Source organism: Erinaceus europaeus, chromosome 17, assembly GCF_950295315.1.
Source record: "Erinaceus europaeus chromosome 17, mEriEur2.1, whole genome shotgun sequence".
NCBI classification, from domain to species: Eukaryota; Metazoa; Chordata; class Mammalia; order Eulipotyphla; family Erinaceidae; genus Erinaceus; species Erinaceus europaeus.
The window spans coordinates 15330654-15356227 of record NC_080178.1 but is presented as its reverse complement, the minus strand read 5'-3'; the positions used below and the strand labels follow the sequence as shown (position 1 = coordinate 15356227).

The 25574-nt window shown below is 40.9% G+C and overlaps 1 protein-coding gene across 12 annotated transcripts in view; it reads left to right on the top strand.

Annotated features, from left to right (window-relative positions):
* The window catches only part of ATG13 (autophagy related 13), a 51642-nt gene that overhangs the window by 3850 nt on the left and 22218 nt on the right, over positions 1 to 25574 (top strand). For all 12 annotated transcript variants that reach the window (XM_016186440.2, XM_016186438.2, XM_016186435.2 and 9 more), the window contains 6 exons: positions 14415 to 14496; positions 15474 to 15554; positions 16300 to 16419; positions 20520 to 20566; positions 22231 to 22371; positions 24218 to 24258. In XM_016186440.2, the coding sequence (XP_016041926.1) occupies positions 14428 to 14496; positions 15474 to 15554; positions 16300 to 16419; positions 20520 to 20566; positions 22231 to 22371; positions 24218 to 24258 (499 nt within the window). In that variant the 5' untranslated portion in view covers positions 14415 to 14427. The remainder of the gene's footprint in view (positions 1 to 14414; positions 14497 to 15473; positions 15555 to 16299; positions 16420 to 20519; positions 20567 to 22230; positions 22372 to 24217; positions 24259 to 25574) is intronic.

The following is a 25574-nucleotide window of genomic DNA, read 5'->3' as shown; positions in this document are numbered from 1 at the left end:
AGATTTCTTTTTTTTTTAAAAAAAGATTTTGTTTATTTATTAATGAGAAACATAGGAGGAGAGAGAAAGAACCAGGCATCACCCTGCTACATGTGCTGCTGGAAATTGAACTCAGGACCTCATGCTTGAGAGTCTAATGCTCCCGGACCACTATCAACAGATTTCTAAAATTGCATTTTTTAAGTATTTTTTCCATTTAAAAATTTTTAAAAATATTTATTTATTTTACCTTTTGTTGCACTTGTTTTTATTGTTATAGTTCTTATTGTTGTTGTTATTGATGTCATTGTTAGATAGGACAGAGAGAAATGGAGAGAGGAGGGGAAGACAGGGAGAGAAAGATAGACACTTGCAGACCTGCTTTACCACCTGTGAAGTGACTCCCCTGCATGTGGGTAACGGGGGCTCGAACCAGGATCCTTAAGCAAGCCCTTGCATAGTTATTTTTCCCTTTTAAACACATTTTACTTTATTATAGAAAAGATGAGTAATTGTAGTCACAATTATGTGTTTGGAGTGTTGCTTAGATTACAGAAATTGAAGAGTATGTAAAAAAAATTTCTATTTTGATTATTCAACTTTTTTCATTTAAAAGATTCTTGTTCATTTGTTATCATGAATTGCGAGAGGTGAGAGAGAACAGTAGAGTACCATTTGGCTCTGATCTGGTGAAGGGGATGGAATCTGAGACCTGTGCTTTCTCAGTGAGCTATCTCTGAGGCCTAATTTTCTTTTTTTAAAATTTTATTTATTATTGGATAGAGACAGAGAAATTGAGAGGGGAGGAGAATGTCAAGAGAGAGGGAGAGAGACATCTGCAGCCTTGCTTCACCACTCATGAAGCTTTCCCCCTGCAGGTGTGGACCGGGGGCTTTAAACCCGGTTCCTTGAGCACTATGTATGTGCACTTAACGATTTGTCACCGCCTGGCCCCCTCATTTTCTTTTAGTGGGTAAAAAGTCTAGACACTCTTTGATGACATACAAACAATTCAGCTACTGTTTGTACTGCTATAATTGTTTTTGACTTGTGAGTCTTACATAGTGTTACTTTACATTTATCCTTGAATAAAGCTGACCTAAACTTCATGTGTAACTTATTTGGAATTCCAATTCTGTAATCTTCTTGGGTGTCAAGCTGAGTAAGGTGAATTTTTACAAGGCACCATTGTTTTCATACAGTGATTTATAGAGGAAAATGTGCTGGCCCTTGCTTTCTTAGTTGGTGGAAGCCAAAAATAAAAACAAACTGCAAGTATCATAAAACCTTGCAATTTGAAAGCGAGAAGAAGGACCTATTTAGTGCTCTTTGCCCTGGAGGAATTAAGAAACTGTTTTGAGTCTTAGAATGATTTAGATTTAATTCTTTCTTTTATCTCCTCTTTCTCTTTCCCTTGTTTTTTTCTTTCTGTCTGTCTTTCACCAGACCACTGTTCAGCTCTGACTTACGGTGGTGCTATCTCTTGGTAGGACCTTTGGTGTCCAGGTAGGAAAGTTGTTTTGTATATCCACTATGCTATCTCTTCAGCCCTAGTTGTTTACTTCTTAAAGTTGTAAAACAAACAAACAAACAAACAAAAAACAAACAAACAAGAATTTACTCCTGGATGGGAAAATAGAGATCAGAGAAGTAAAAGGTATACATTCCCAAGGGCTTGGAATGGACTGTCTCTACAGGGGAGGCAGCCTACAATTGACTATTGAAACTAGTAGTTTCTTCTTTTTTTTTTTTTCCCAATTATTTATTTTCCCTTTTGTTGCCCTTGTTGTTTATTGTTGTTGTTATTGCTGTCGTCGTTGTTGGATAGGACAGAAATGGAGAGAGGAGGGGAAAACAGGGTGGAGAGAAAGATAAACACCTACAGACCTGCTTCACGGCCTGTGAAGCAACTCCCCTGCAGGTGGGAAGCCTGGGGCTCTAACCAGGATCCTTACACCAGTGCGTCACATGCGCTTAATCCACTGCGCTGCCCAGTAGTTTCTTCTAAAGGTATAAATATGGGCCATTTTGTCTCCGGGTCCCTGGAGGTGTGGTAGGAAATTTTGTCCTAGTGGTGTCCTCCTTGATTACCATAGAAGAGATAAGATTGTGAATCACTACTGCTTATAGAAAGTTTAATTGACATGCATATTTGACTATCTTTTTAGTGAAAGTAAGGGTAAATCTAGAATTGAAGTAATCATTTAGTGTTATTTTGGCAAATACTCTCTGCTGCTGCTTCTTCTTTTTTTTTTTTTTTGGTTTTGTTTTTGACCGGAACATTGCTCATCTCTGGCTATTCTTTTATCCCCAGGACCAAACCTGGTACATTTTTAATGTAAATACTATGCTCCCTCTGAGCTGAGAAAGTACTGCTTTGATTTTGTACATTAAAAATCTTTCATACTTTGTATGAAATCAAAGTAGTACTTTCCCCTTCCCTGTCTTCCCCTCCTCTCTCAATTTCTCTCTGTTCTATCCAACAACAACAACAAGGGCAACAAAATGAAAATATATATATATATATATATATGGCCTCCAGGAGCAGTGGATTTACCTTAGTGCAGGCACTAAGCCCCAGTGATAACTCTGAAGGCAAAAAAAAAAAAAAAAGAAAGAAAGAAAAAACTAATTAATATATACATTGTTTTCCTCCAGGCTTATTGCTGAGGCTCAGTGCCTGCACCATGAATCCACTGCTCCTGGAGACTATTTTTCCCCTTTTTTGTTGCCCTTGTTTTATCACTGTTGTGGTTATTATTGCTGTTGTTGTTGGATAGAACAGAGAGAAATGGAGAGAGGGGTAGAGAAAGAGAGACAGACACCTGTAGACCTGTTTCACCACCTGTGAAGTGACCCCCCCCTGCAGGGAGCTGGGGGCTCCAACTGGGATCCTTAACCCAGTCCTTGAGCTCGTTATGCGCGCTTACCCCGCTGAGCTACCGCCCGACCCCTAGAAAACTTTATTTTTATTAATGAGAAAGAAATAGAGGAGAGAAGACCAGAGCATCACTCTGGAACATTTGGTCCCATGGACTGAGCTCAGAACCACATACTGGAATGTCTAACATTTTACCTACTAGGTCACTACAGAACTTTTTTTTTTTTTTTGCTTCATGGATGCAACTGGAGGGGCTTTTGCTAAGTGACATAAGTTAGGAGAAAGATAAATTATTAAGACTTTTTTTTTAAAAAAGCTTTTATTTATTTATTCATGAGAAAGATAGGAGGAGAGAGATATAGAACCAGATATCACTCTGGTACATGTGCTGCTGGGGATTGAACTCAGGACCTCATGCTTGAGAGTCCAATGCTTTATCTACTGTACCACCTCCTGGACCACCAGATTCTTTTTTATATATAATATTTTTCCTTATTATTGGCTAGAGACAGAGAAATTGAGAGAGTGGGGGGAGATAAAAAGGTAAAGAGACAGAGACACTTACTTCACCACTCGTAAAGCTTTCTCCCGCAGGTGGGGACTAGGGCCTTGAACCTGAGTCCTTGCACACTGTAATGTGTGCACTTAACCAGGTGAGCTACCACCTGGCCTTCAGAACTTTCTTTTTAGGGCTGAATAATATTCTGTTTTGGGTACATATGCATACATACATGTAAGTGTATGTTACATTTTGTTTATCCACTAAGTTTTCAAATAATTGTTTAAAAACATTTTAGTGGAGTTAGGAAGATAGCATAATAGTTCTGCAGAATTCCAGATTCTGTTCCCAGCACCATAAAACAGAGCTGAACAGTGTTCTCATTTGCTTGTTTTTATTTTTTACAGAACACTGTTCAGATCTAGTTTATGGTGGTGCTTGGGATTGAACTGGGATCTTTGGTGCCTCAGAAATGAAAGGATTTTTGTATAACCATTATGCTATATCTCCAGCCCACGGTACTCTGCTTTTTTTTTTTTTTTTTTTTTAAATACCATAGCACTCTTCAGCTCTGGTTTATGGTGGTGCAGGGTGTTGGTATGCTTCTAAATTCTGCTTAAAAGACCTTCTGTTTTGATCATCACATTGGGTTCCCTTGTATTACTTACAATGTGGTCTATTTACATAATCACTGTTTTACCTGGGTCCTGCCCTGCCTGCAGAGTATTGGTTTAATCCCCACTGGTTAGATAGAAGCTTTCTATGTTCCGTTCGAGCTCTTTTTTTTTGCCCCCTCTCTTAGTCATTTCCTTTCCCTTGTCTTCTTCTAGTGAAGAGATGCATAAAAGGTGACGTATCTGATTAATAAACGAGATACTGCTTCCCAGCTCAGCCATGAGTCCCTGGTTGTCTGTCTCCTGCCCGTGAAGCTAGCCCAGCCCGGCAAATGGCGCCTTGAACAGGGAATGGCACAGGGGACTGAATTTGGGACTTTGGATCCTCAGGCATGAGAGTTTCTTTGCTTAACTATTACACCATCTACCCCAGCCCTCTTTTTCTTTTCTTTTTTTTTTTTTGCTTGGTGCCTGCACCAGGAATCCACTGTTCTTGGAGGCTATTTATTTCCCCTCTGTTGCCCTGGTTGTTTTATCCTTGTTGTGGTTATTATTATTGTTATTGATGTCGTTGTTGGATAGGACAGAAAGAAATGGAGAGAGATGGGGAAGACAGACACCTGCAGACCTGTTTCACTGCCTGTGAAGTGACTTCCCTGTAGGTGGGACCCTAAGATGTGAGAATCACTTTGTATAATCATTAGGCTATCTGCCCCTGCCCCATACTCTGCTTTATGGGGAAAAGTACACACACATGCGTACACTGTGGTACATCTATGAACATTTCCTAACATTTTCAGGAAACTTCAGTTATGGATTTCTGTCCATGAAAATGTTATGCAGGAAATATTATTGTTGAGCTGGGGCAACAGCATAATGGTTACACAAACAACTCTCTGTTGTGTCTGAGCCTCAGAGGTCCCAGGTTCAATCCGTGGCACCACTATAAGCCAGAGCTGTGCAGTGCTCTAGTTAAAAATAAATAAATAAGGAGTCTGGTGCTAACGCAGCGGGTTAAGTGTATGTGGCACAAAGCACAAGGACTGGCGTAAACATCCTGGTTCGAGCCCCCAGCTCCCCACCTGCAGGAGAGTCACCTCACATGCGGTGAATCAGGTCTGCAGGTGTCTATCTTTCTCTTCCCCTCTCTTCCCTTCCTCTCTCCATTTCTCTCTGTCCTATCCAACAACGACGACATCAATAACAACAATAATAACTACAACAACAATAAAAAACAAGGGCAACAAAAGGGAAAATAAATAAATAAATATAAAAAATAAAGAAAATAACAAAATAAATAAGAAAATATTACTGTTGAATTACCACTGAAATAGAATTACAGTGCAGTAAATAACTCATTATTTGTTAAATGTTTTATAATTTTTTAAAGATTGTTTATTTATGGGAGGGGAACCAGAGCATCTAGAATGGACCTAATGCCTTAGAGTTCAAGGCCTTACACACTGAACCACCTCCTGTACCTATTTATTTTGTGAAAGAAAGAGATAAGGAATGAGAGAAAGGGCTGGGGTAGATAGCACAATGGTTATGCAAACAAACTGTCATGCCTGAGGCTCTGTCAAGTTCCAGTTCAGTCCCTTGCACCACCATAAACCAGAGCTGAGCAGTGCTCTGGTTTAAAAAAAAAAAAAAAAGATTGAAAGAGAGAGACCAGTGCATTCCTCAGCCCTGCCATAAGGAGATGCAGGGGGATTGAACATGTAACCTCTCAGATCTCAGGCATGCAAGTCTGGTAATCAACCACTGAGATATCTCCCTGGCCCTGTTAAAAGCTTTATGTCATTAAAAAAACAAACAAACTCATTAAGTAAGGCTGTTTCTAATGAGAAAAGCTATGAAGTCTGGGGAAGGTAGGTGTTGATGAAACTTGAAGGGACAGTAGTTGTTTGTGAGAACATTATATATAAATATATTTGACCTAATTGAGCCATTTTAGAAAAGGTGACACTTGATAAATTTAATTAAATTTATGTGAGTAGATACCACACAGAAATTTTCATAAATATCTGAAAGTATACACGGTAATTGGGTTATGTCTCTAGGGATAATAATAGTAATAATAGTAAGTAGCTCTGATAAGCTTACATATTTCTCATACTATCAAAAAAGGGGCAGGAAATCTGAAAGCTTGTAGAAGATTGCAGCATAATTGAGTGACCAGAATGCTCAGACTTGACTAAGTATTAACCTCAGAAAGCCCTCTCTGGCTTAGTGCTCTAGCAGCTGACATATTACAATTGTCCGTTAAGAAGGCTATTTTGTTTTTTTAATTTTTTCAAAAATTTTTTAGTATTTTTATTTATTATTGGATAGAGACAGAGAAATTGAGAGGAGGGGAGTGATAGAGGAGACAGAGAGACACCTGTAGCCCTGCTTCACCACTTGTGAAGCTTCCCCCCTGCACGTGGGGACCAGGGATTTGAACCTGGGTCCTTGCATACTGTAGTATGTGCACTTAGCCAGGTGTGCCACCACCTGACCCCTATTTCTTTCTCTTTTTTAATATATTTATTTATTTTAAAATTTTTATTTATGGGAGTTGGGCAGTAGCAGGTGGAACAAAGTGCAAGGACCCGCATAAGGATCCAGCTTTGGCCCCTGACTCCCCACCTGCAGGGGAGTTGCTTTACAGGCAGTGAAGCAGGTCTGCAGGTGTCTGTCTTTCTCTCCCCTTTCTGTCTTCCCCTCCTCTCTCCACTTCTCTCTCTCCTATCCAACAACAATAATAACTACAACAATAAACAACAAGAGCAACAAAAGGGAATAAATAAATAAATAAAACCTTTTATTTATTAATAAGAACCATAGGAGGAGAGAGAAAGAACCAGACATCACTCTGGTACAGGTGCTGCTGGGGACTGAACTCAGGACCTCATTCTAGAGACTCCCATGCTTTATGCACTGTTCCACTTCCCCGACCACTATTTTTATTTTAATGAAAGCGATAACCATGACACTGCTCTGCTCTAGCCTGTGGTGGTACTGGGGATTGAACATGGAACTGTGGAGTCTCAGACATGAGTCTTTTGCATAACCATTATGCTATCTCCCCAGCCCTAGCCCTGAGACCTGAACCCTGAGCTGTTTTTTTTTAAATCAAAGCATTGTTCAGCTCTGGTTTATGGTGGTGTGGGGGAGAAGGGGATTGAACCTGAGACTTTGAAGCCTCAGACTTGAGAGTCTCTTTGCATAATCACTATGCTATCTATCCTGCCCCGTTTTTTTTTCTGTTTGTTTCTAGACTCTTGTTCCAGAATTCCAACTTGCTTGCCTCTGAGATAGAGAAGGATTTAAGAAATTCTTACCAGTTTATTCTGATGTGATTTTAGTTTCAAAAAAGTCTCATTTTAGGAAAGACAATACACCAGTCACTTGATGATCTTCTTTCTTGCCAGTTTTAGTTTTTTCACTATTATTTTTACCACCGGAGCACTCATCAGCTCTGCCTTATGGTGGTGCGGGGGGATTGAACCTGGGTCTTTGAAACCTTGTCTCTTTACATAACCATTATGCTATATACCCCCTACCCTAGTTTTCTCTCTTCTCTTTTTAAAATTTTTATTATCTTTATTTATTTATTGGATAGAGACAGCCAGAAATTGGGAGAAAAGGGTAAGATAGAGAGGAAAAAAAAGACACCTGCAGCCCTGCTTTACCACATCTAAAGCTTTCCCCTGCAGGTGGGGGCTGAGGGTCTTGAACCTCGGTCCTTGAGCATTGTAATGTGTGCTCAACCAGGTCTGCCACCACACGGCCCCGTTTTTTCTGTTAGTAAATAGGATTTACATGCTGTAAGGTTTCTTTTTCTTTTATATATATATATACTATTTATATTTATTTATTCCCCTTTTGTTGCCCTTGTTTTTTATTGTTGTTGTAGTTGTTATTGTTGTCATTGTTGTTAGATAGGATAGAGAGAAATGGAGAGAGGAGGGAAAGACAGAGAGGGGGAGAGAGATAGACACCTGCAGACCTGCTTCACCGCCTGTGAAGCGACTCCCCTACAGGTGGGGACCCGGGGGCTCCACTGGGATCCTTACTAAGGTCCTTGTGCTTGGCAGCATGTGTGTTTAACCCGCTGTGCTACCGCCTGATTCCCTGTAAGTTTTCTCCTATAACTGAAGTTGCTCATAAAAGTGACTGAACTAGTAAAATTTATCTCACTATTCATTTGCTAGCTTCAGTGACCAAGCACTGTGCTGAAACTGCCAGCAGGCCTCATCACCTTTTCCGAATTACTTCACCTATTTTCACTGCTGACTTTGCATGAGGAATCTCCAAGGTCAGCCTGGAGTATGCCTACAGGTCTGGAGTGCAGGAGCAATGTGATTTACATAATGCTTCACTAAGATTAGCCTTTTCAGTAGTTTGCCTGAGGTTTATAGAATAATCCAGAACAAAATGTTAGGGTGGAGGTTCCTGTATCCTTTTAGTTTAGTATCTAGGGGCCTGCAAATTAAACCAACCAAACAAACAGATTAGCAAGAGAAAGACTATTAACTACAAAGTATTTACCCTAGGAGTGCTCAGTCATTCCAAATGATTTAGGATATTGGATTTATATGCCTAATCCAGTACTAGAAAGGAGTGGGCTAAAGGCAGGAGAGATAGCTTTGTGGTTATAAAGAGACTCTCATGCCTGAGACTCCAAAATCCCAGTTCAGTCCTCTGCACCACCATAAACTGGAGCTGAGCAGTGCTCTGGTAAAAAACAAAACAAATAGGTTTTTTTTTTTTTTTTTTTTTTTGCTTTCTTTTGTTTTTTAGGAAAAAAAAAAAGTGGAGAAAGACCAGAACATTGCTCTGCCATTTTATGCAGTGCTAGGAATCAAACTAAGCTCTACTAAGCTTAGTTTCTTCTCTAAACCCGAAGAGATTTCTTTAGGAGAACCAGGTGGGTCTTACTAATGGTAGATTTTGAAAAGTTTACAATAATATTTGTTTATATAAGTTCAGTGGGTTTTTTCCATTAAAAATAGGTAGTGGTAAAAAAAATTGGTAGTGGTGTGTGTGTCCTGGAGATGGCACAGTGGACTCTAAAGCATTGGACTCTCAAGCATGAAATCCTAAGTTCAATTCCTGACAGCATATGTACCAGAGTGATGGTGATGTCTGGTTATTTCTCTTTCTCCTCCTATCTTTCTCAAAAATAAATTATACACACACACACACACACACACACACACACACACACACACACACACACATATATTTAGTGAACAGGAGACCTGAGCACCATTCTTTTTTAAAAATTATTTATTCCCTTTTTTTGCCTTTATATTTTATTGTTGTAGTTATCATTGTTGTTGTAGTTGATGTCATTGTTGTTGGATAGGACAGAGAGAAATGGAGAGAGGAGGGGAAGACAGAAAGGGGGAGAGAAAAACACCTGCAGACCTACTTCACTGCCTGTGAAGTGACTTCCCTGCAGGTGGGGAGCCGGGGGCTCAAACCAGGATCCTTAGGCAGGTTCTTGAGCTTGACCTGCTGACGCCCCCCCCCCCCCCCCCGCAGCTGCTTTCTTTCTTCATGACCTTGAAACTTCGCTGGGTGGAGATTTACAGCTGGTTTACTTTTACTCTTGATCTTTCTTCTTGGGGTAGAATTTATTTATGACAGTATTCTCACTAGAAGTACTGTTTTTAGTCAGATAAGGGAAACTCAGAGGCTTCTTTCTACATCTGTTGGATCTCAAATGTCTTCAGTTTAAAATAATCTTTATGCCAAAGTGGCATACTTTGAGATAGCATATCCAGATCTCCTTCAAAGATCAAGTAATTCACCAAGTGAGTCTCTTCCAGATAAGGGATGAGACCTTGATTAAGGTGGTATTTGTGGGAACAAAAATGTAATAAATATAAGACTTTTATATGAACAAGAGTTTAAAGAAGAGGGGCTGGATGATGGTGCACCTGGTTGAGTGCACACATTAGAGTGCACAAGGACCCAGGTTCAAGCCCATGGTCCCCACCTGCTTTACAAATGGTGAAGCAGCTGCAGGGGTCTCTATCTCTGTCTCACTCTTCCCTCTTAATTCCTCTCTGTCTTTATCCAAAATAAATAAATATTTACCGAGAAGGAGGGGGAAGAGTTTAAAGGACGAGGCCAGGGGGCGTGGCTTAGTGGTCTAGTGTGTGACTTGTATATATGAGGCCCTGAGGATGAACACAGGTATTACTTGTGCCAGAATGCTGCTTGTGTGTGTGTGTGTGTGTGTGTGTTCGTCCTATCTCATAAATTTTGTTTTTTAGCTTGAAGTATTTAGTAATTGGCAAGTATAACAGGAGAAGAATTCAATTGTAAATCTTTTTACAATTCAATTGTAAATTCAATTGTAAATCATTTGTGCCAGTCTTCCCCTTATATTACTTGGGACACTCAAAGAAAGAATTTTCTGTCCTCAACTTTATCACCAGCCTTGGACTTACATGATAGGTCACCTGGGAGGGTCTCCGCTTTGCTTTTTGAGTGGCCCGAGTTCTAGTGCACCCACCTCACTGGTAGAAGCTTCGGTGCTGTGGTGTCTTTCCCTCTCTCCCTCTGTCTCTCTTTCTGTCTGAAAAAGTTTCCCTGGAGTGGTAAAGCCCTATGACTAAAATAAAACAAAGATTTAACCTGAGCATTAATCTTGTCCGTTAATTCCAGACTTGGCATTTTTGGGTGACTCTGCTGGTATTTCTGATTCAATCTGTATCATAAAGTAAGTCAGTTGGCTAAAAATAATGAACCTGAATCCCAAATATGTATCACATATAAAGGCTGACTTGAGATATAGACTATGAATATCAACACGAAAGGTAAACAATAATGTTTCTAGAAAAAAATAGAATATTTTTATGTCTTTGAGATCGGCAAAAATGTTTTACACGAAAATGTGATACCAAAGGAAAGAATTATTTTTTATTAAAACTGAAAGAATTTTCTCTTTTCTTCCTTCTTTCTTTCCTTCATTCCTTCCTTCCTCTTTCTTTCTTAGACTTACTCATTATTGAGAGAGCCACTTCTCTGGCAGAAGAATTGTTAAGAATTGTTAATTGTAATTCATAAGAATTGTTATGAATCTGTATTCATAAAATTCAATTCTACATAACAATGGCGTAACTGCTAGATTGTTGGACTCCCATGCCTAATGTTCCCAGTTTCATCCCCATACTGGATGTACCAGGGTGTGCTCTGGCTTCATTCTCTGTCTCTCTTTCTCATGTGATGCTCTCTCTATGATATGTAATCAATAAAATAAATCTTTAAGAAAGAAAAAAAAAGTGTAGGGGCCCAGGAGGTGGTCCAATGAGTAGGCCTCTGGCCTTGGAAGCATGAGTGCCTGAGTTCCATTCCTGCTAGTCCCATGTGCCAGAGTGATGCCTTGGTCCTCTCTCCATCTTGTGTTGATAATTAAATAATGGAATAATAAAATGCTACATGCAGCAATATATTTTACAGATATAATGTTAAATTAAAAAAAAAACTGCTCAAAAGAGTTACTACTTTATCTCTGGTGATAGAGGTCAGAATAATGCTTACTGGGAGCCAGGCGGTTATGCAGCGGGTTAAGTGCACATGGTGAAGTGCAAGAGCCGGTGAAGGAACCTGGTTCGAGGCCCAGCTCCCCACTTGCAGGGGGTTCACTTCACAGGCAATGAAGCAGGTGTCTATCTTTCTCTCCCCCCTCTGTCTTCCCCTCCTTGCTCCATTTCTCTCTGTCCTATCCAAGAACAACAATAATAATAACAACAACGACAGTAAACCACAAGGGCAACAAACGGGGAAAAAGATAAAAATTAAAATAAAAAAAAAAAAGAATAATGCTTACCTTTTTGGGGGGGATTGTTTTGGGGGTTGGGACATACTAGGCTCTCACCACTCCATGGTGACTTTCAGATAGCAAGAGACAGACAGGGACAGACACCATAGCACTAAACTTTCCTCAGGGCTATAGTGCTCCCATGTGGTGTGTTGGGGACACAGACCTGCATTGTGAGCATTACAGAGGAGCCACCTTACCAGGTGAGCTTTCTTGCTGACCCCTTGGAGTGTTTATTAACTGAGTGGAACCTTTTGTTTATTTACAAACCTTTTGGATTATTGGGAATATCCTATAACTCAGTCTGGATTATGGCTGTGTTTGGCATTTATAATGAACTCTACAGCCAAGATTTGTGCATTTCGTTACATATAAATTATACCTCAGTAGAGAATAGTAGGTTTCTCTAACTAATTTGAATTTATTATTTCCTAATTTTACTATTTTTTAAATTTATTACTGGATAGTGACATGGGGGGGAGATAGAGAGGGAAAGCGACAGAGAGGCGCCTGAAGTTTTGCTTTACCACTTGTGAAGTTTTCCCCCTGTAGGTGGGGGAACCTGGGTCCTTAAATTCTGTAATGTGTGCTTAACCAGGTGCACTGCCACCTGGCCCCTTTAGTTTCTGATTATTATTATTTATTACTAGAACAATGTTCAGTCTTGGTTTATGTTGGTGCAGGGGACTGAACCTGGGACTTCAGAGCCTTAAGACATGAGAATCTTTTTGCATAATGTTACATTATGTGCTGTACCTCTGCCCTTACTTTTTGTTTTTAGATTTCTCCTTTTGTTTATAGTTTTACTTAAAGCTGTCTGTCCCCCTAGCTCCCCCTGTTTTTTATTTTTATTTTATTTCTTCCTTTTTTTAAATTTTTTTTTTATCTGGCTTATTGCGGTTCTTCTTCTAGCGTTTGCCCTTCTTCCGTAGCCAGTCAACAGCGTCAGGTTGAGCCTGATGTAAAGTTTCGAGACCTCCTTTGAATCTGGAGAGGTGGCAGTCGTTGACTATGTGGGTCATAGTCTGTCTGGAGCCGCAGGGGCAGTTCGGGTCGTCTCTGGCTCCCCAGCGATGGAACATAGTGGCGCACCGGCCATGGCCTGTTCGATAGCGATTGAGGAGGGCCCAATCATAACGTGCTAGGTCAAAGCCGGGTTGACGCTTGCAGGGGTCTGTGATGAGGTGTTTGTTCTTGACCTCAGCTGACTGCCAACTCTGTTTCCAAGAGTCTGGAACAGAGAAGTTCAGTGTAGGTGTAGGGGACCAGATTGGGTGACGAGACGTCAAGCGTTGGACAGGGTGGGCGAAGATATCCGCGTATATTGGCAAGTCCGGTCGAGCGTAGACGTGGGAAATGAACTTAGATGATGCCGCATCCCGACGAATATCTGGCGGGGCGATGTTGCTAAGAACTGGCAGCCATGGAACCGGGGTGGAACGGATGGTTCCAGAAATTATCCTCATGGAGGAATATAATTTGGAATCGACCAAGTGGACATGGGGGCTACGGAACCATACTGGGGCACAGTATTCTGCAGTGGAATAGCATAATGCCAGAGATGATGATCGTAGTGTGGAAGCGCTCGCGCCCCATGAGGAGCTGGCCAGTCTTGCAATGATGTGATTCCTCGCACCCACCTTTGCTGCAGTTTTTATGAGATGTTCGTGAAATGACAGGGTGCGATCGAGAGTAACGCCAAGATAGATTGGCTGGGCTTCATGCCGGATTCTCGTATCGCCAAGCTGCACATTAAGCTCATGCGAGGTCGAGGCATGGTGTAGATGGAAAACAGATGATACCGTTTTTTGCAGTGCTAGGGATTAGTCGCCATTTTTTTACAGTAATCAGATATCGGATTACAGATAAGATATCAGAGATATCGCGGTGTTGGGGATTGAACCTGGGATGTTGGAGCCTCAGGCATGAGAGTCTGTTTGCATAACCATTATCTACCCTCCGCCCAGCTTTCTGTTCACTGAAATCTTGTTATCTTGTCATGCACCCCAGTTTAAAAGCCTGACACTCTTGCCCTTTTTCTGTAGTCAGTCCACAAATGCTGTTAGCTCTTCATTTAAAATGTCTTCCATCCAAACTATTTTAGCCTTGACCACAATCTTGAATTGTTGTCAGTGATCTAACTGGGTTTCCTGCTTTTTGTACTCCACAACTCCATGTTAGGCCAAAAACAAACAAACAAAGAAAGTCTCTTTAAAGCATTACGCTAGCACTTTGATACTGTCACTTCCTTTTCTCAAAAGTCTTGAGGACGCTCCCATTTCTCTAGTACATTAGATGCTGATCAGGCTTTAGCATTGCATCCTGTTTGAGCTAGGGCCTCACTACACTGAGGGAGCTGCCTCTCTTTTCCTAGGTCTATCTGAAAATGTTGGCCCAGGGTGGTGAAACCCCTACGGTGACAAAAAAAAAAAAAGCATATATATCGCTATATATAGTATCTTAATATTTTTCACTTTGATATCTTTAGTCAGGGAATTTTCTTTCTCCTCCATGACTATTCATGTAGGTAGTAGATAATGCCATCTCTGTATGATTTGGTGTAGACTTCTCTTTTAAAATATGTCATATTTTTAAATACTTTCCCTCCCTCTATTTTAGATTCTTATAGGCAATGGAAACTGACCTCAATTCCCAGGACAGAAAGGACCTGGACAAGTTCATTAAATTTTTTGCTCTCAAGGTAATACACCCATTCTTTTTGCCTAGAACTGTTAGAAATAACTTCCATGTTTCTCCATTTTTGGAAATACAGCATAACAGCTTGCAGCTTGCCCATCTTAAGGGATACTTCTGTCTGTTGTAAACTAAACTGTGAAGTTTGGGGGCGGTCCTGGGGGTGTAACTAAAAAGTAACTTCCAATTTTCCACAGCTACTTGTTTTAAAAAAAATTTTTTTGCAAGGCTCTTTACAGAAATGTCAAGCTATTATGTCAGGTTATTGGCAAAGAATATTCTTTTGGGATGGAACAAAGCCTGTAGACTGGAATGGATGGCCTTTTAGGCACTTGACTCTGAAGTGTCTAACTTTCGTTGATTGTTCCCTTCTAAGTCAATGAGAAATTAAAGCTGAATTTTGAGTGCTTTAAAAATTATATTTTTCTAAGCCTAAAAATCATTTCCACTTCTACCACTCCTTCTCAACCATTGCCAAGCAAGAACAATCTATGCAGTAGATTCTGTTGGTAAAATTAGTTGGAAGACTTTTGCCATATGGGCCAAATGATATGAATAATTGTGGAATTCTTAGTTTAAATCTACTATGATTATGCAAGTATATGGCAGTGACTATTTAAACCTATGGTTGCACTTGTTTCTCTATGAAAACTGGAACCACCATGTGCATCTCTCCTTCAGCCCTGTGAGGACATCACATATTCTGAGCATCAGTTGTACTTTCTCCAGTTGGTTGACTCTGCCCTTAGAAATGTTTACAATACGCCTGCCGAAATAGGCCAGTTGGGAGAGTGTTAGACTGAAGAAATGTTTACAATAGTATATTTTTATGTAGTGTTTTTTTCTTGAATGTCTAAAAATCTGATTTGAATCTTGATAATTGACATCTTTTAATTCTTTTTTGGGAGTTTTATTTTTAACTTAACCAGGAAGATTTTGATTTTTTTTTGTGTGTGTGTGTGTGTGTTTGTTTTCATGTTTCAGACTGTCCAAGTGATTGTCCAGGCTCGACTTGGTGAGAAGATCTGTACTCGTTCATCTTCATCACCAACGGGTTCCGATTGGGTAAAGTTCTATTCTTAGCTAAGGAGAGGGCTGTGGTGTTTCTCCTAAGGCATCAAAAGGAATACAGTTTGTAATATTACTAAATCGTAACATTATACTACTGCCATCTGATCTACTCCTTGGGAAGTATGTTCAATATGAAATATCATTCCTAAATTTGTGGATGTCTTCTGTGATAGATGAAGGAACTGAAGTCTTTTTTTTTTTTTAACTTTTATCTATTTACTTTCATTTTATTTATTTAATCTATTTACTTTGCCACCAGTATTATCACTAGGGCTTGGTGCTGGCACTAGAAATCTACCATTCCTGGTGGCCACTTTCTCCCCTTTCTACTTACTTATTTTTTATTTGACAGGACAGAGAGAAATTGAGAAGAGAGAGGGAAATAGAGAGGGAGAGAGAAAGAGACACCTGCAGACCTGCTGCTTCACCACTTGTGAAGCAGCCCCCCCTGCAGGTGAGGAGTGGGAGCTCGAACCTGGGTCCTTGTGCATGGTGATATGTGCATTTAAGCCACTTCCCAGCCCCCAGAACTTCAGTCTTTAGAAGACAAAAATAATACTTTGTTAACTAATCTTTGTAATAGATTTTTTTAAACCTGAAATATGGGTCTCTGATCAGAATAGTACTTACGGGGAAGGAAGAAATGAATACTTGCATTACCCAACACACACTCACACTACATACTTTTTCCCCCCCATAATGTTCTGTGTGACTGTTTAACACTCCTTTTGTTTTCCAGTTCAATTTGGCAATCAAAGACATCCCAGAGGTGACACATGAAGCAAAGAAAGCACTGGCAGGGCAATTGCCTGCTGTCGGGAGGTCTATGTGTGTGGAGATCTCACTCAAGACTTCTGAAGTAAGGTTATGGCCAGAATGAAGTCTTGGCACTCAATAGCTCTTCACACTGTGATCCCTGAGTACAGTGTTTATTGCTTGAATGAGAGAATGCAACAATAGTACCACTCATCTCTGCCATATGGTGGTGCCAGGGACTGATAGAGACAGCCAGAAATTGAGAGGGAGGGACGTAATAGGAAGAGAGACGCTTATAACATTGCTTCACTACTTGGAAAGCTTCCCCCCTGCAGATGGGGCCTGGAGGCTCGAACCCATTTCCTCATATGCTCAACCAGGTGCGCCACCACCTGGCTTTCTCTCTGAGTTTTGTGAGCTAGGACAGAAACAGACATGTTACACTGCTTCCCTACTTCGGAAGTTTCCTCCCTGCAGTTGGTAATGCATGTGTCTACTTAGTGCACCACTACGAGGCCCTAAAAATGCCTTGTCGAAAGAGAAGTTCAGAAATATGTATTAAAAGCCCTTGAAGCACATATACTCTTTAGCAATTTGCTAAGTAATCAATTCAGAGATAGGGAGAGATCTCAGTGGTAGAACTTGCATACATCAGAACTTAGTTTCAAGCAGGGGCCGGGTGGTGGCGCACCTGGTTGAGCATGCATGTTACAGTGCACAAGGACCCAGGTTCAAGTCCCCGGTCTCCACCTGTAGGGGGAAAGCTTCACCAGTGGTGAAGCAGTGCTACAGGTGTCTCTGTCTCTCTTCCTGTCTAACATCCCCTTCCCTCTCAATTTCTGGCTGTGTCTCTCCAATAAATAAGTATTAAAAAAAAGAACTTAGGTTCTGTTCCCTGCTATGCATCTGCTAGAACTGAGTGGTTCTTTGATCGCTGTCTCTTTCTAGAAACAATATATATTCCCTCCCCCCCCCCCAGAACACCGCTCAACTCTGGCTTATGGTAGTGTGGGGAATTGAACTTGTGACTTTAGAGCCTCAGGCATGAGAATCTCTTTGCATAACCACTATGCTACCTACCCCTGCCCAAAATACATTTTTTAGTATTTTACTTATTTATTTTCCCTTTTGTTGCCCCTGTTTTTTATTGTTGTCGTCGATGATGTCATTGTTGTTGGATAGGACAGAGAGAAATGGAGATAGGAGGGGAAGACAGAGAAAGGGAGAGAAAGATACCTGCAGACCTGCTTCACTGCCTGTGAAGCGACTTCCCTGCAGATGGGGAGCTGGGGGCTCGAACCGGGATCCTTACGCCTGTCCTTGGCGCTTTGTACACGTGCACTTAACCCGCTGTGTTGGTATGTTTCATATTGGTTTGTTCCCCTTCTGCCTGACTCCCAATACATATTTATTTATTTATTTATTTATTTATTTATTTATTTATTTATATTTAAGAAAGGATAAATTAACAAATCCATAGGGTAGGAGGGGTACAACTCCACACAATTCCCACCACCCAATCTCCATATCCCACCCCCTCCCCTGATAGCTTTCCCATTCTCTATCCCTCTGGAAGCATGGACCCAGGGTCGTTGTGGGTTGCAGAAGGTAGAAGGTCTGGCTTCTGTAATTGCTTCCCCGCTGAACATGGGCGTTGACTGGTCGGTCCATACTCCCAGTCTGCCTCTCTCTTTCCCTAGTAGGGTGGGTCGCTGGGGAAGCGGAGCTCCAGGACATATTGGTGGGGTCTTCAGTCCAGGGAAGCCTGACTGGCATCCTGATGGCATCTGAAACCTGGTGACTGAAAAGAGAGTTAACATACAAAGCCAAACAAATTGTTGAGCAATCATGGACCCAAAGGTTGGAATAGTGGAGAGGAAGTGTTAGGGGGGTACTCACTGCAAACTCTAGTGTACTTCTGCTTTTAGGTATATATTTTGCAGTAGTTTATGGATGCGTGTGAACATAAGCTCTCTCTCACAGAAACTGGTGTATATCTAGGTTTTGGGACTTTGTTAGGAAGTGAACCACCTGGGATGGAATTAGAGAATACTATGAAAGGAAAGGTCTCACCCGAGTAATGAAGCTGAAGGGTTGTCATTCCACACCTGAAGTCTCTGGACACAGTCTGAGCTGAAGCATGTTGAGGTGGCACTCGTTGCGTTGATTAGGTTGCGATCGGCAGATGCAATATTATTTGATATGGATTGGGAGAGGCATGCGGGAAAGTGGGCCCTATCCTAAGGTTCCAGGACTGGGGGAAGTAGAGGCTCTAAAGTGGAGATGTGAGGTTCCTGCTGTCTTAGGGTTCAAAAAGATAATCGAGAGTTAATGTTATCATCACATTATTTGGTAATTGGGTTAACTTTGAAAAGTCCTTTTGTTAGGGTTTGCTGTACAGTACCCAGTATCTTGTATATAGCTGTGCTATTGGTTGCTTCTGATCTACTTGGTCTAGGCTTTTGAGAGAGTCCGCATATCAAATACACAGCCTATATATTAAAAAGACTCAGTTTGTGTTTTAAAAACTTCGAGACATACAATTAATTTTCCCCCTCTCATATTAATTAACTAGTGATTTAGATGAGTACACTTTACTAGGAGTGTACATAAACACCATTCCCACCACCAAAAGACTGTGACCCATCCCTCCCACCCACTCCCACCCACATTTTTTTTTTTTAGGAAGGTTGCTTACAAAGTTTTTGCTTTGGAATTTCTTGTTCACAGTGTTGTTTGTAGTAGTGAAAAATTGGAATCAGCTATATAACCAAGAATAGGAGGACCATTTTTATAAAATGGTAGTAACCTTATAAAATACTTACAATCACTATAAATAATGTAGAATTTTAAAAATTATTTACTGGATAGAGACAGAAATCATGAGGAAAGTCTGCATAGAGAGGGGGAGAGGAAGAGAGACACTTGGATTGCTCCTTCAACACTCAGAAAGTTGGGAATTGGGGGCTGAAGTCCAGGTCCTTGTACACTCAGTCAGGTATGCCTAAGTAATGTAGAATTTTTAATTAATAAAAATTCAGATCACATAAAATTGATGGGGTTTACAGTCAACAATATTTATACACCTTTCCCATATGTGGGAGCTAGTCTCTTCCCTGATCCAGCTTTCTGGTCCTTTTTCCAGCCATGACACCATCTCCCCAGACAATAACTTGGATCCAGCCTGAAATATTAGATTTCAGGCTCAGGGAAAACAAAACAAAACAAAACAAAACAAAACAAAAAAACTAGTATAGCCACAGGCCCTTTGGAATTTAACTAAAATATGCCTACTAGCCATCTACGAAACGGAGACCCCCCCCCCAAGTCTATATCTGCACTATTCCAGACTTTACGTTTATGATTGGTCAACAGTTTGTTTCAGCCACCAGGTTCCATAATGCTAGCATAATGCCAGCCTGACTTCCCTGGACAGACAACCCCACCAATGTGTCATGGAGTCCCGCTTCCCCAGAGGCCCACCCCCCTAGGAAAAGAGAGAGGCAGGCTGGGACTATGGATCGACCTGTCAACGCCCGTGTTCAGCTGGGAAGCAATTACAGAAGCCAGACCTTCCACCTTCTGCATCCCACAATGACCCTGGGTCCATACTCCCAGAGGGATAAAGAATGGGAAAGCTATCAGGGGAGGGGATGGGATATGAGTTCTGGTGGTGGGAATTGTGTGGAGTTGTACCCCTCTTATCCTATGGTTTTGTCAGTGTTTCCTTTTTATAAATAAAAAAAAATTCTGTGATGTAAGAAAAAGATAGGTAACAAACACAGATTATTTTTTAATCTTTATTATTATCTTTGTTTTTTATTGGATAGAGGCAGAGAGAAATTGAGAGGGAAAGGGGACATACAAAGAGAGAAAGGCAGAGAGACACCCTGCTTCACTACTCACAAAGCCATTCACCTGCAGGTGGGGATGGGGGGCTTAAACCTGGGTCCTTGTGTTACTATAACTTGTGCCCTCAGCCAGGTGTGCCACTGCCTGGCCCCACAAACATAGATTATATAGTGTGAACCCATTCACTAGTTATAAAAGTATCTGGATTTTAAGTTTATATCTTATCACTTCTGCTATTTATACTTCCTAATATATTTATTTACAATGACTAGTGCTTTGTATTATGAAAAGAGAGAAGATAATTAAGAAAGACTACAACTCTGAAATATCTTCCAATTGTCTTGTCTACAGGGGGATTCCATGGAGCTAGAAATCTGGTGTCTTGAAATGAATGAAAAGTAAGTATTCTGTCTTCTGTCTTGGGGTCCTTGGTTGTGGTGTCTGTGGACACAATATATATCATCCTGAAAACAGGGATTTGTTATCAGTGTTGGAGGGGTTTCTGACCACTTTAAAAAGCCAGCCAATCTTTGCTACAATTTGCTTCATGCTTGACTTGCAGTGGAGAAACAGAGATGACCTTCAGAGGGTCAGTCCAGAGAGATTTAGCCACCACTGGGAATGGAGCAGAAATAAAGCTGAAAGGGATTGTTGTTTTCCCAGAGTACAGATAGTTCTCTGATTAAATCCCTGGTGAACTCTCTTAACCTGACTCTGTTTTGTCTGTTCACTGGGTGGCAGGCATCCAATAAGATTTCCTTCACTGCTCCTTTTCACATACTGTGTTGGTCGTGAACTGGAAAATGCATGTTATTTCCCTTCCTTATTTTCTTCTTTCAAGGCAGATTAGCTTATTTCCTTCCTGAAGCTTTTGGTTTTTCAAAAAGTATATATGAAAATTGAAGAGGTAGCAACAAATCAAACTAAAACTTTTAGTAATAAGTATATGTGGTGTGGGTGTTATCTTCCTTTCTTATAATCTAAGATTTTAGTACCAAACAGACTTTTCTTCTTCAGATTTCCTGTTAGATGTGCAGTTAGACAGCTAACAAGATACTACTTTGAAATCATGTTTATACCTTCAAGTCATATAATAACAGTATTGAACTACTATTTTTTACATACATGATTTTATTTCTTAGGTAACTACTGCCAAACTAGAAAATAATAGGTGCCTTTTGTTGTCTGTATCTAGTGCATGGAAAAGTGACACTGGCTTACTTTAATATATATATATATATATATTTTTTTTTTTTAAATAAACGGACAACTCCAGTTGCACCTTTGGCATACATGTAAATTTATCAATGTATCAATACATTTCATCTCGCATAGTTCTACTGTCTAACTTGCTGTGTTGACTGTGTTGACTGTCATATTCTCTAAATGGTTTATTGTATTACAGAGCAGATTGTATTCTATAAAAATTCATGCCCCGGGAGTCGGGCTGTAGCGCAGTGGGTTAAGCGCAGGTGGCGCAAAGCACAAGGACCGGCATAAGGATCCCGGTTCAAACCCCGGCTCCCCACCTGCAGGGGAGTTGCTTCACAGGCGGTGAAGCAGGTCTGCAGGTGTCTGTCTTTCTCTCCTCCTCTCTGTCTTCCCCTCCTCTCTCCATTTCTCTCTGTCCTATCCAACAACAACAACAATAATAACTACAACAATAAAACAAGGGCAACAAAAGGGAATAAATAACATAAATATTAAAAAAAAAAAATTCATGCCCCACCTGCAAGGGAGTCACTTCATAAGTGGTGAAGCAGGTCTGCAGGTGGCTGTCTTTCCCACTCTCTGTCTTCCCCTCCTCTCTCCATTTCTCTCTGTCCTATCTAACAATGATGACATCAATAACAACTACAACAATAATAATAAAAAAAAACAAGGGTAACAAAAGGGAAAGTAAGTAAATAAATAAATAAATAAATAATTTGTGGAAAAAATGTCACCAAATGTATCACAGCATTAGACAAAACACAGTTAATATCTCTCTGTCCACCGCGTTTCTGTTCTTTGTTTCACGTCAGTGGAATGGGATAGAGCTGATACTGTCTGTGTTCCTCAGGTGTGATAAAGAAATCAAAGTTTCCTACACAGTGTACAACAGACTGTCATTGCTGCTGAAGTCCCTTCTTGCTATAACTAGAGTGACACCAGCCTACAGACTCTCCAGGAAGCAAGGGCATGAATTTGTCATCTTGTATAGGTAAACGGCAAGGCTGCTCGTCCACTTAACTCACTCCTTACTTCGCATGCTGTCTCACTGACATCCAAGTATTCTGTGACCCATTTCCGAACAGATGGTTGAGTTAGATAGTTTATGCGATAGTCTTACTTTGCATAGCTATCTCTCCTCCCTGAAGAGAAGATGCAGACATTATGAAACTCAGTTTTCCAAAGCCACCAGGTTCATTGTCCTCTTTTCTGGACACATTCATGAGTCCTGTGGGATGGGTTCTGAGGTCATACTAAACAGATTTAAAAATTGGAAAACGAGCTTAGTACTTCAAAATATAGATTATCCTGAGAAGATTCCACAGCTTTCTGTTATTCCATGCTTAAATTCAAACTTCTGTCTAACAAACCTCTAATGCAACTTCAGTTTTTAACTAGTTATCAGTGGATATAAAGGACCAGTTAACAGTTCTTTGAGTATTTTCTTGGAATATTTCAGCTCGAACCATGTATTGCTTTTTTTTTAAAAAAAATTTTTAATTATATTTATTTATTTATTGAATAGAGGCAGTCAGAAATTTAGAGGGAAGGGAGTGGGAGAGAGGGAGAGAGGCACCTCCAGCCCTGCTTCACCACTTATGAAGCTTTCCCCTTGCAGGTGGGGACTGGGGGCTCAAACCCAAGTCCTTGCACACTTTAACGTGCGCTCAGCCAGGTGCGCCACTGCCTGGCCTCCCATGTATTGCTTTTAAGATTTTATTAATGAGAAGACAGGGAAAGGGAAAGGGGGGCAGTGAGAAAGAAGGGAGAGAGAGAGAGAGAGAATGAGAACGAGAATGAGAATACCAGGGCTTCACTCCGGCACATGTAATGCCAGGGTTTGAGCTCTGGACCTCAGTCTTGAGAGCTCAGTGTTTTATCCATTGTACCACTTCTCAGGCTGTCTATCTTGTAAGCATACATATTGTGCTAGTTGTAAGGAAGAACTAGACAGAAGCTCTACCCTACAGATGTTTCTAATCGAACAGCGGGTAAATAGCATAATGGTTATACTAAGAGACTCTCATGTCTGAGGCTGGCTCCAAAGACCCAGGCTTAATCCCTTACCCCACCATCAGCCAGAGCTGAGCTGTGCTCTGATAAAAACAACAACAACAACAACAAAACAAACAAAAAATAAACATGTTTCTAATCTAGTCAAAGAAACAATTTGGTACATGCATAATTATAATGAAAAGCAGAATTTGAAAACTTCATTGAAATGTAAAGAAGAACTTACAGAACACAACAATAAATTTGTACTGGGTAGGAGAAAATAAAAGCCTTTAGTGAGGTAGTAGCATTAAGGTAGGCCTTGAGTGAGGATTCTAACAGGTGAAGCTGAGGGTGATTATCCCAGGTTGGGCCATAGAACAGGTGGCAAGGCATAGAGAAGAGTCTGGTGGAGCCTGAGCTCAGGTTGTCAAAGTCACTGGGTTGCAATGTGGTAGTGTCAGAGATTGAAGCTGGGACCTCTGGAAGCTCAGGCATGCAGATCTTATATGCTCGGATGCTGAAATATCTCTCCCCCTCCTTATTTCTTAACTAATTCTGTTCATATGCATCCCATGCCTGCAGCTTAATCTAGTAGAATTGGTGCTGCATCAATAGAGCAATAATAAAGCAATAAGTTATTTGGGTAAGGATTTTTTTTTTACACCAGAGAACTGCTCAGCTTTGGCTTCTAGTGGAGTGGGGAATTGAACCTGGGGACTTTGAGCCTGAGGCATGAAAGTCTCTTGCAGAACCATTATGCTGTCTACCTCAGTCTTCTTTTGTTCATTTTTTGCCCAGGTGTCTTAAAATAATCTGGTAATATCTTCCCCCTCCTCCTCTAGGATATATTTTGGGGAAGTTCAACTAAATGGCCTAGGAGAAGGTATGTACGAAGACGGAAGAATATCAGGACCAGGAAATAGATCCTCCGGCAGAGCTCATACTTTCCCATGCAGAGGGCCAGGGTTTGAGCCCCCTGTATGTACCGCATAGGCGTGCCATGCACAGTGGGTGCTGTGGTTTCAATCTCTCTCTTTTTACCTCTATCTTAAATTTTGTTTTAATTGGTTTATTTATGAGAGAGAGGAGGGAAAGGACAAAAAGAACCAGAGTATCACTGACAGATTTGATGCCAGGGATCAAAGTTGAGGACCCAAAGCTGAATACCCAGCATCACCTCCTGGGCCGCTCTCTCTCCCATTAATTAGAAGGGAAAAAGGTGTTCACATGGAATTGTGCTGGCAAGAAACTCCCTGTGCCAAAAAAAAAAAAGAGAGAGAAGGACATTTAGAACATCGATAGTGCTATGAATCCTGTTTTTTCAGTGATGAATGTGGATATTTACATTATTATTTAATATCTCCCTATATATTAATATATATAGTAATACAAGGCACTCCCCCAAAATAACCAAATAATTGTTCCAAAAGACCTTGTAATTCAATATTCTTTATTGTTGTTGTTAGACCAGAGAACGGCTCAGCTCTGGTTTATGGTAGTGTGGGGCATTGAACCTGGGACTTCAGAGCCTCAGCCATGAGAGTGTTTGTGTATAACCATTATGCTATCTACCTCTGCCCATATAAATATATTTGCCTCCAGGCTTATTGCTGGGGCTCGGTGCCTGCACCATAAATCCACTGCTCCTGGAGGCTATTTTTTCCATTTTGTTGCCCTTGTTATTATTGCTATTACTGTTGTTATTGGATAGGACAGAGAGAAATTGGGAGAGGAGGGGAAGACAGAGAAAGGGAGAGAAAGATAAACACCTGCAGACCTGCTGCACCGCTTGTGAATCAACCCCCCTGCAGTTGGGGAGCCGGGGGCTTGAACTGGGATCCTTATGGTGGTCCTTGAGCTTTAAACCGTGTGCGCTTAACTAACACTGTGCTACCACCTGGCCCCCATCCACTATTTCTTTTTTTTAAATATATTGTTTAATTTTTATTTATAAAAAGGAAACATTGACTAAACCATAGGATAAGAGAGGTACATCTGGGAATCGGATGGTAGTACAGCGGGTTAAGCACACGTGGCACAAAGCGCAAGGACTGGCATGAGGATCCTGGTTTGAGCCCCCAGCTCTCCACCTGCAGGGAAGTCGCTTCATAGGCGGTGAAGTAGGTCTGCAGGTGTCTATCTTTCTCTCCCCCTCTCTGTCTTTCCCTCCTCTCTCCATTTCTCTCTGTCCTATCCAAC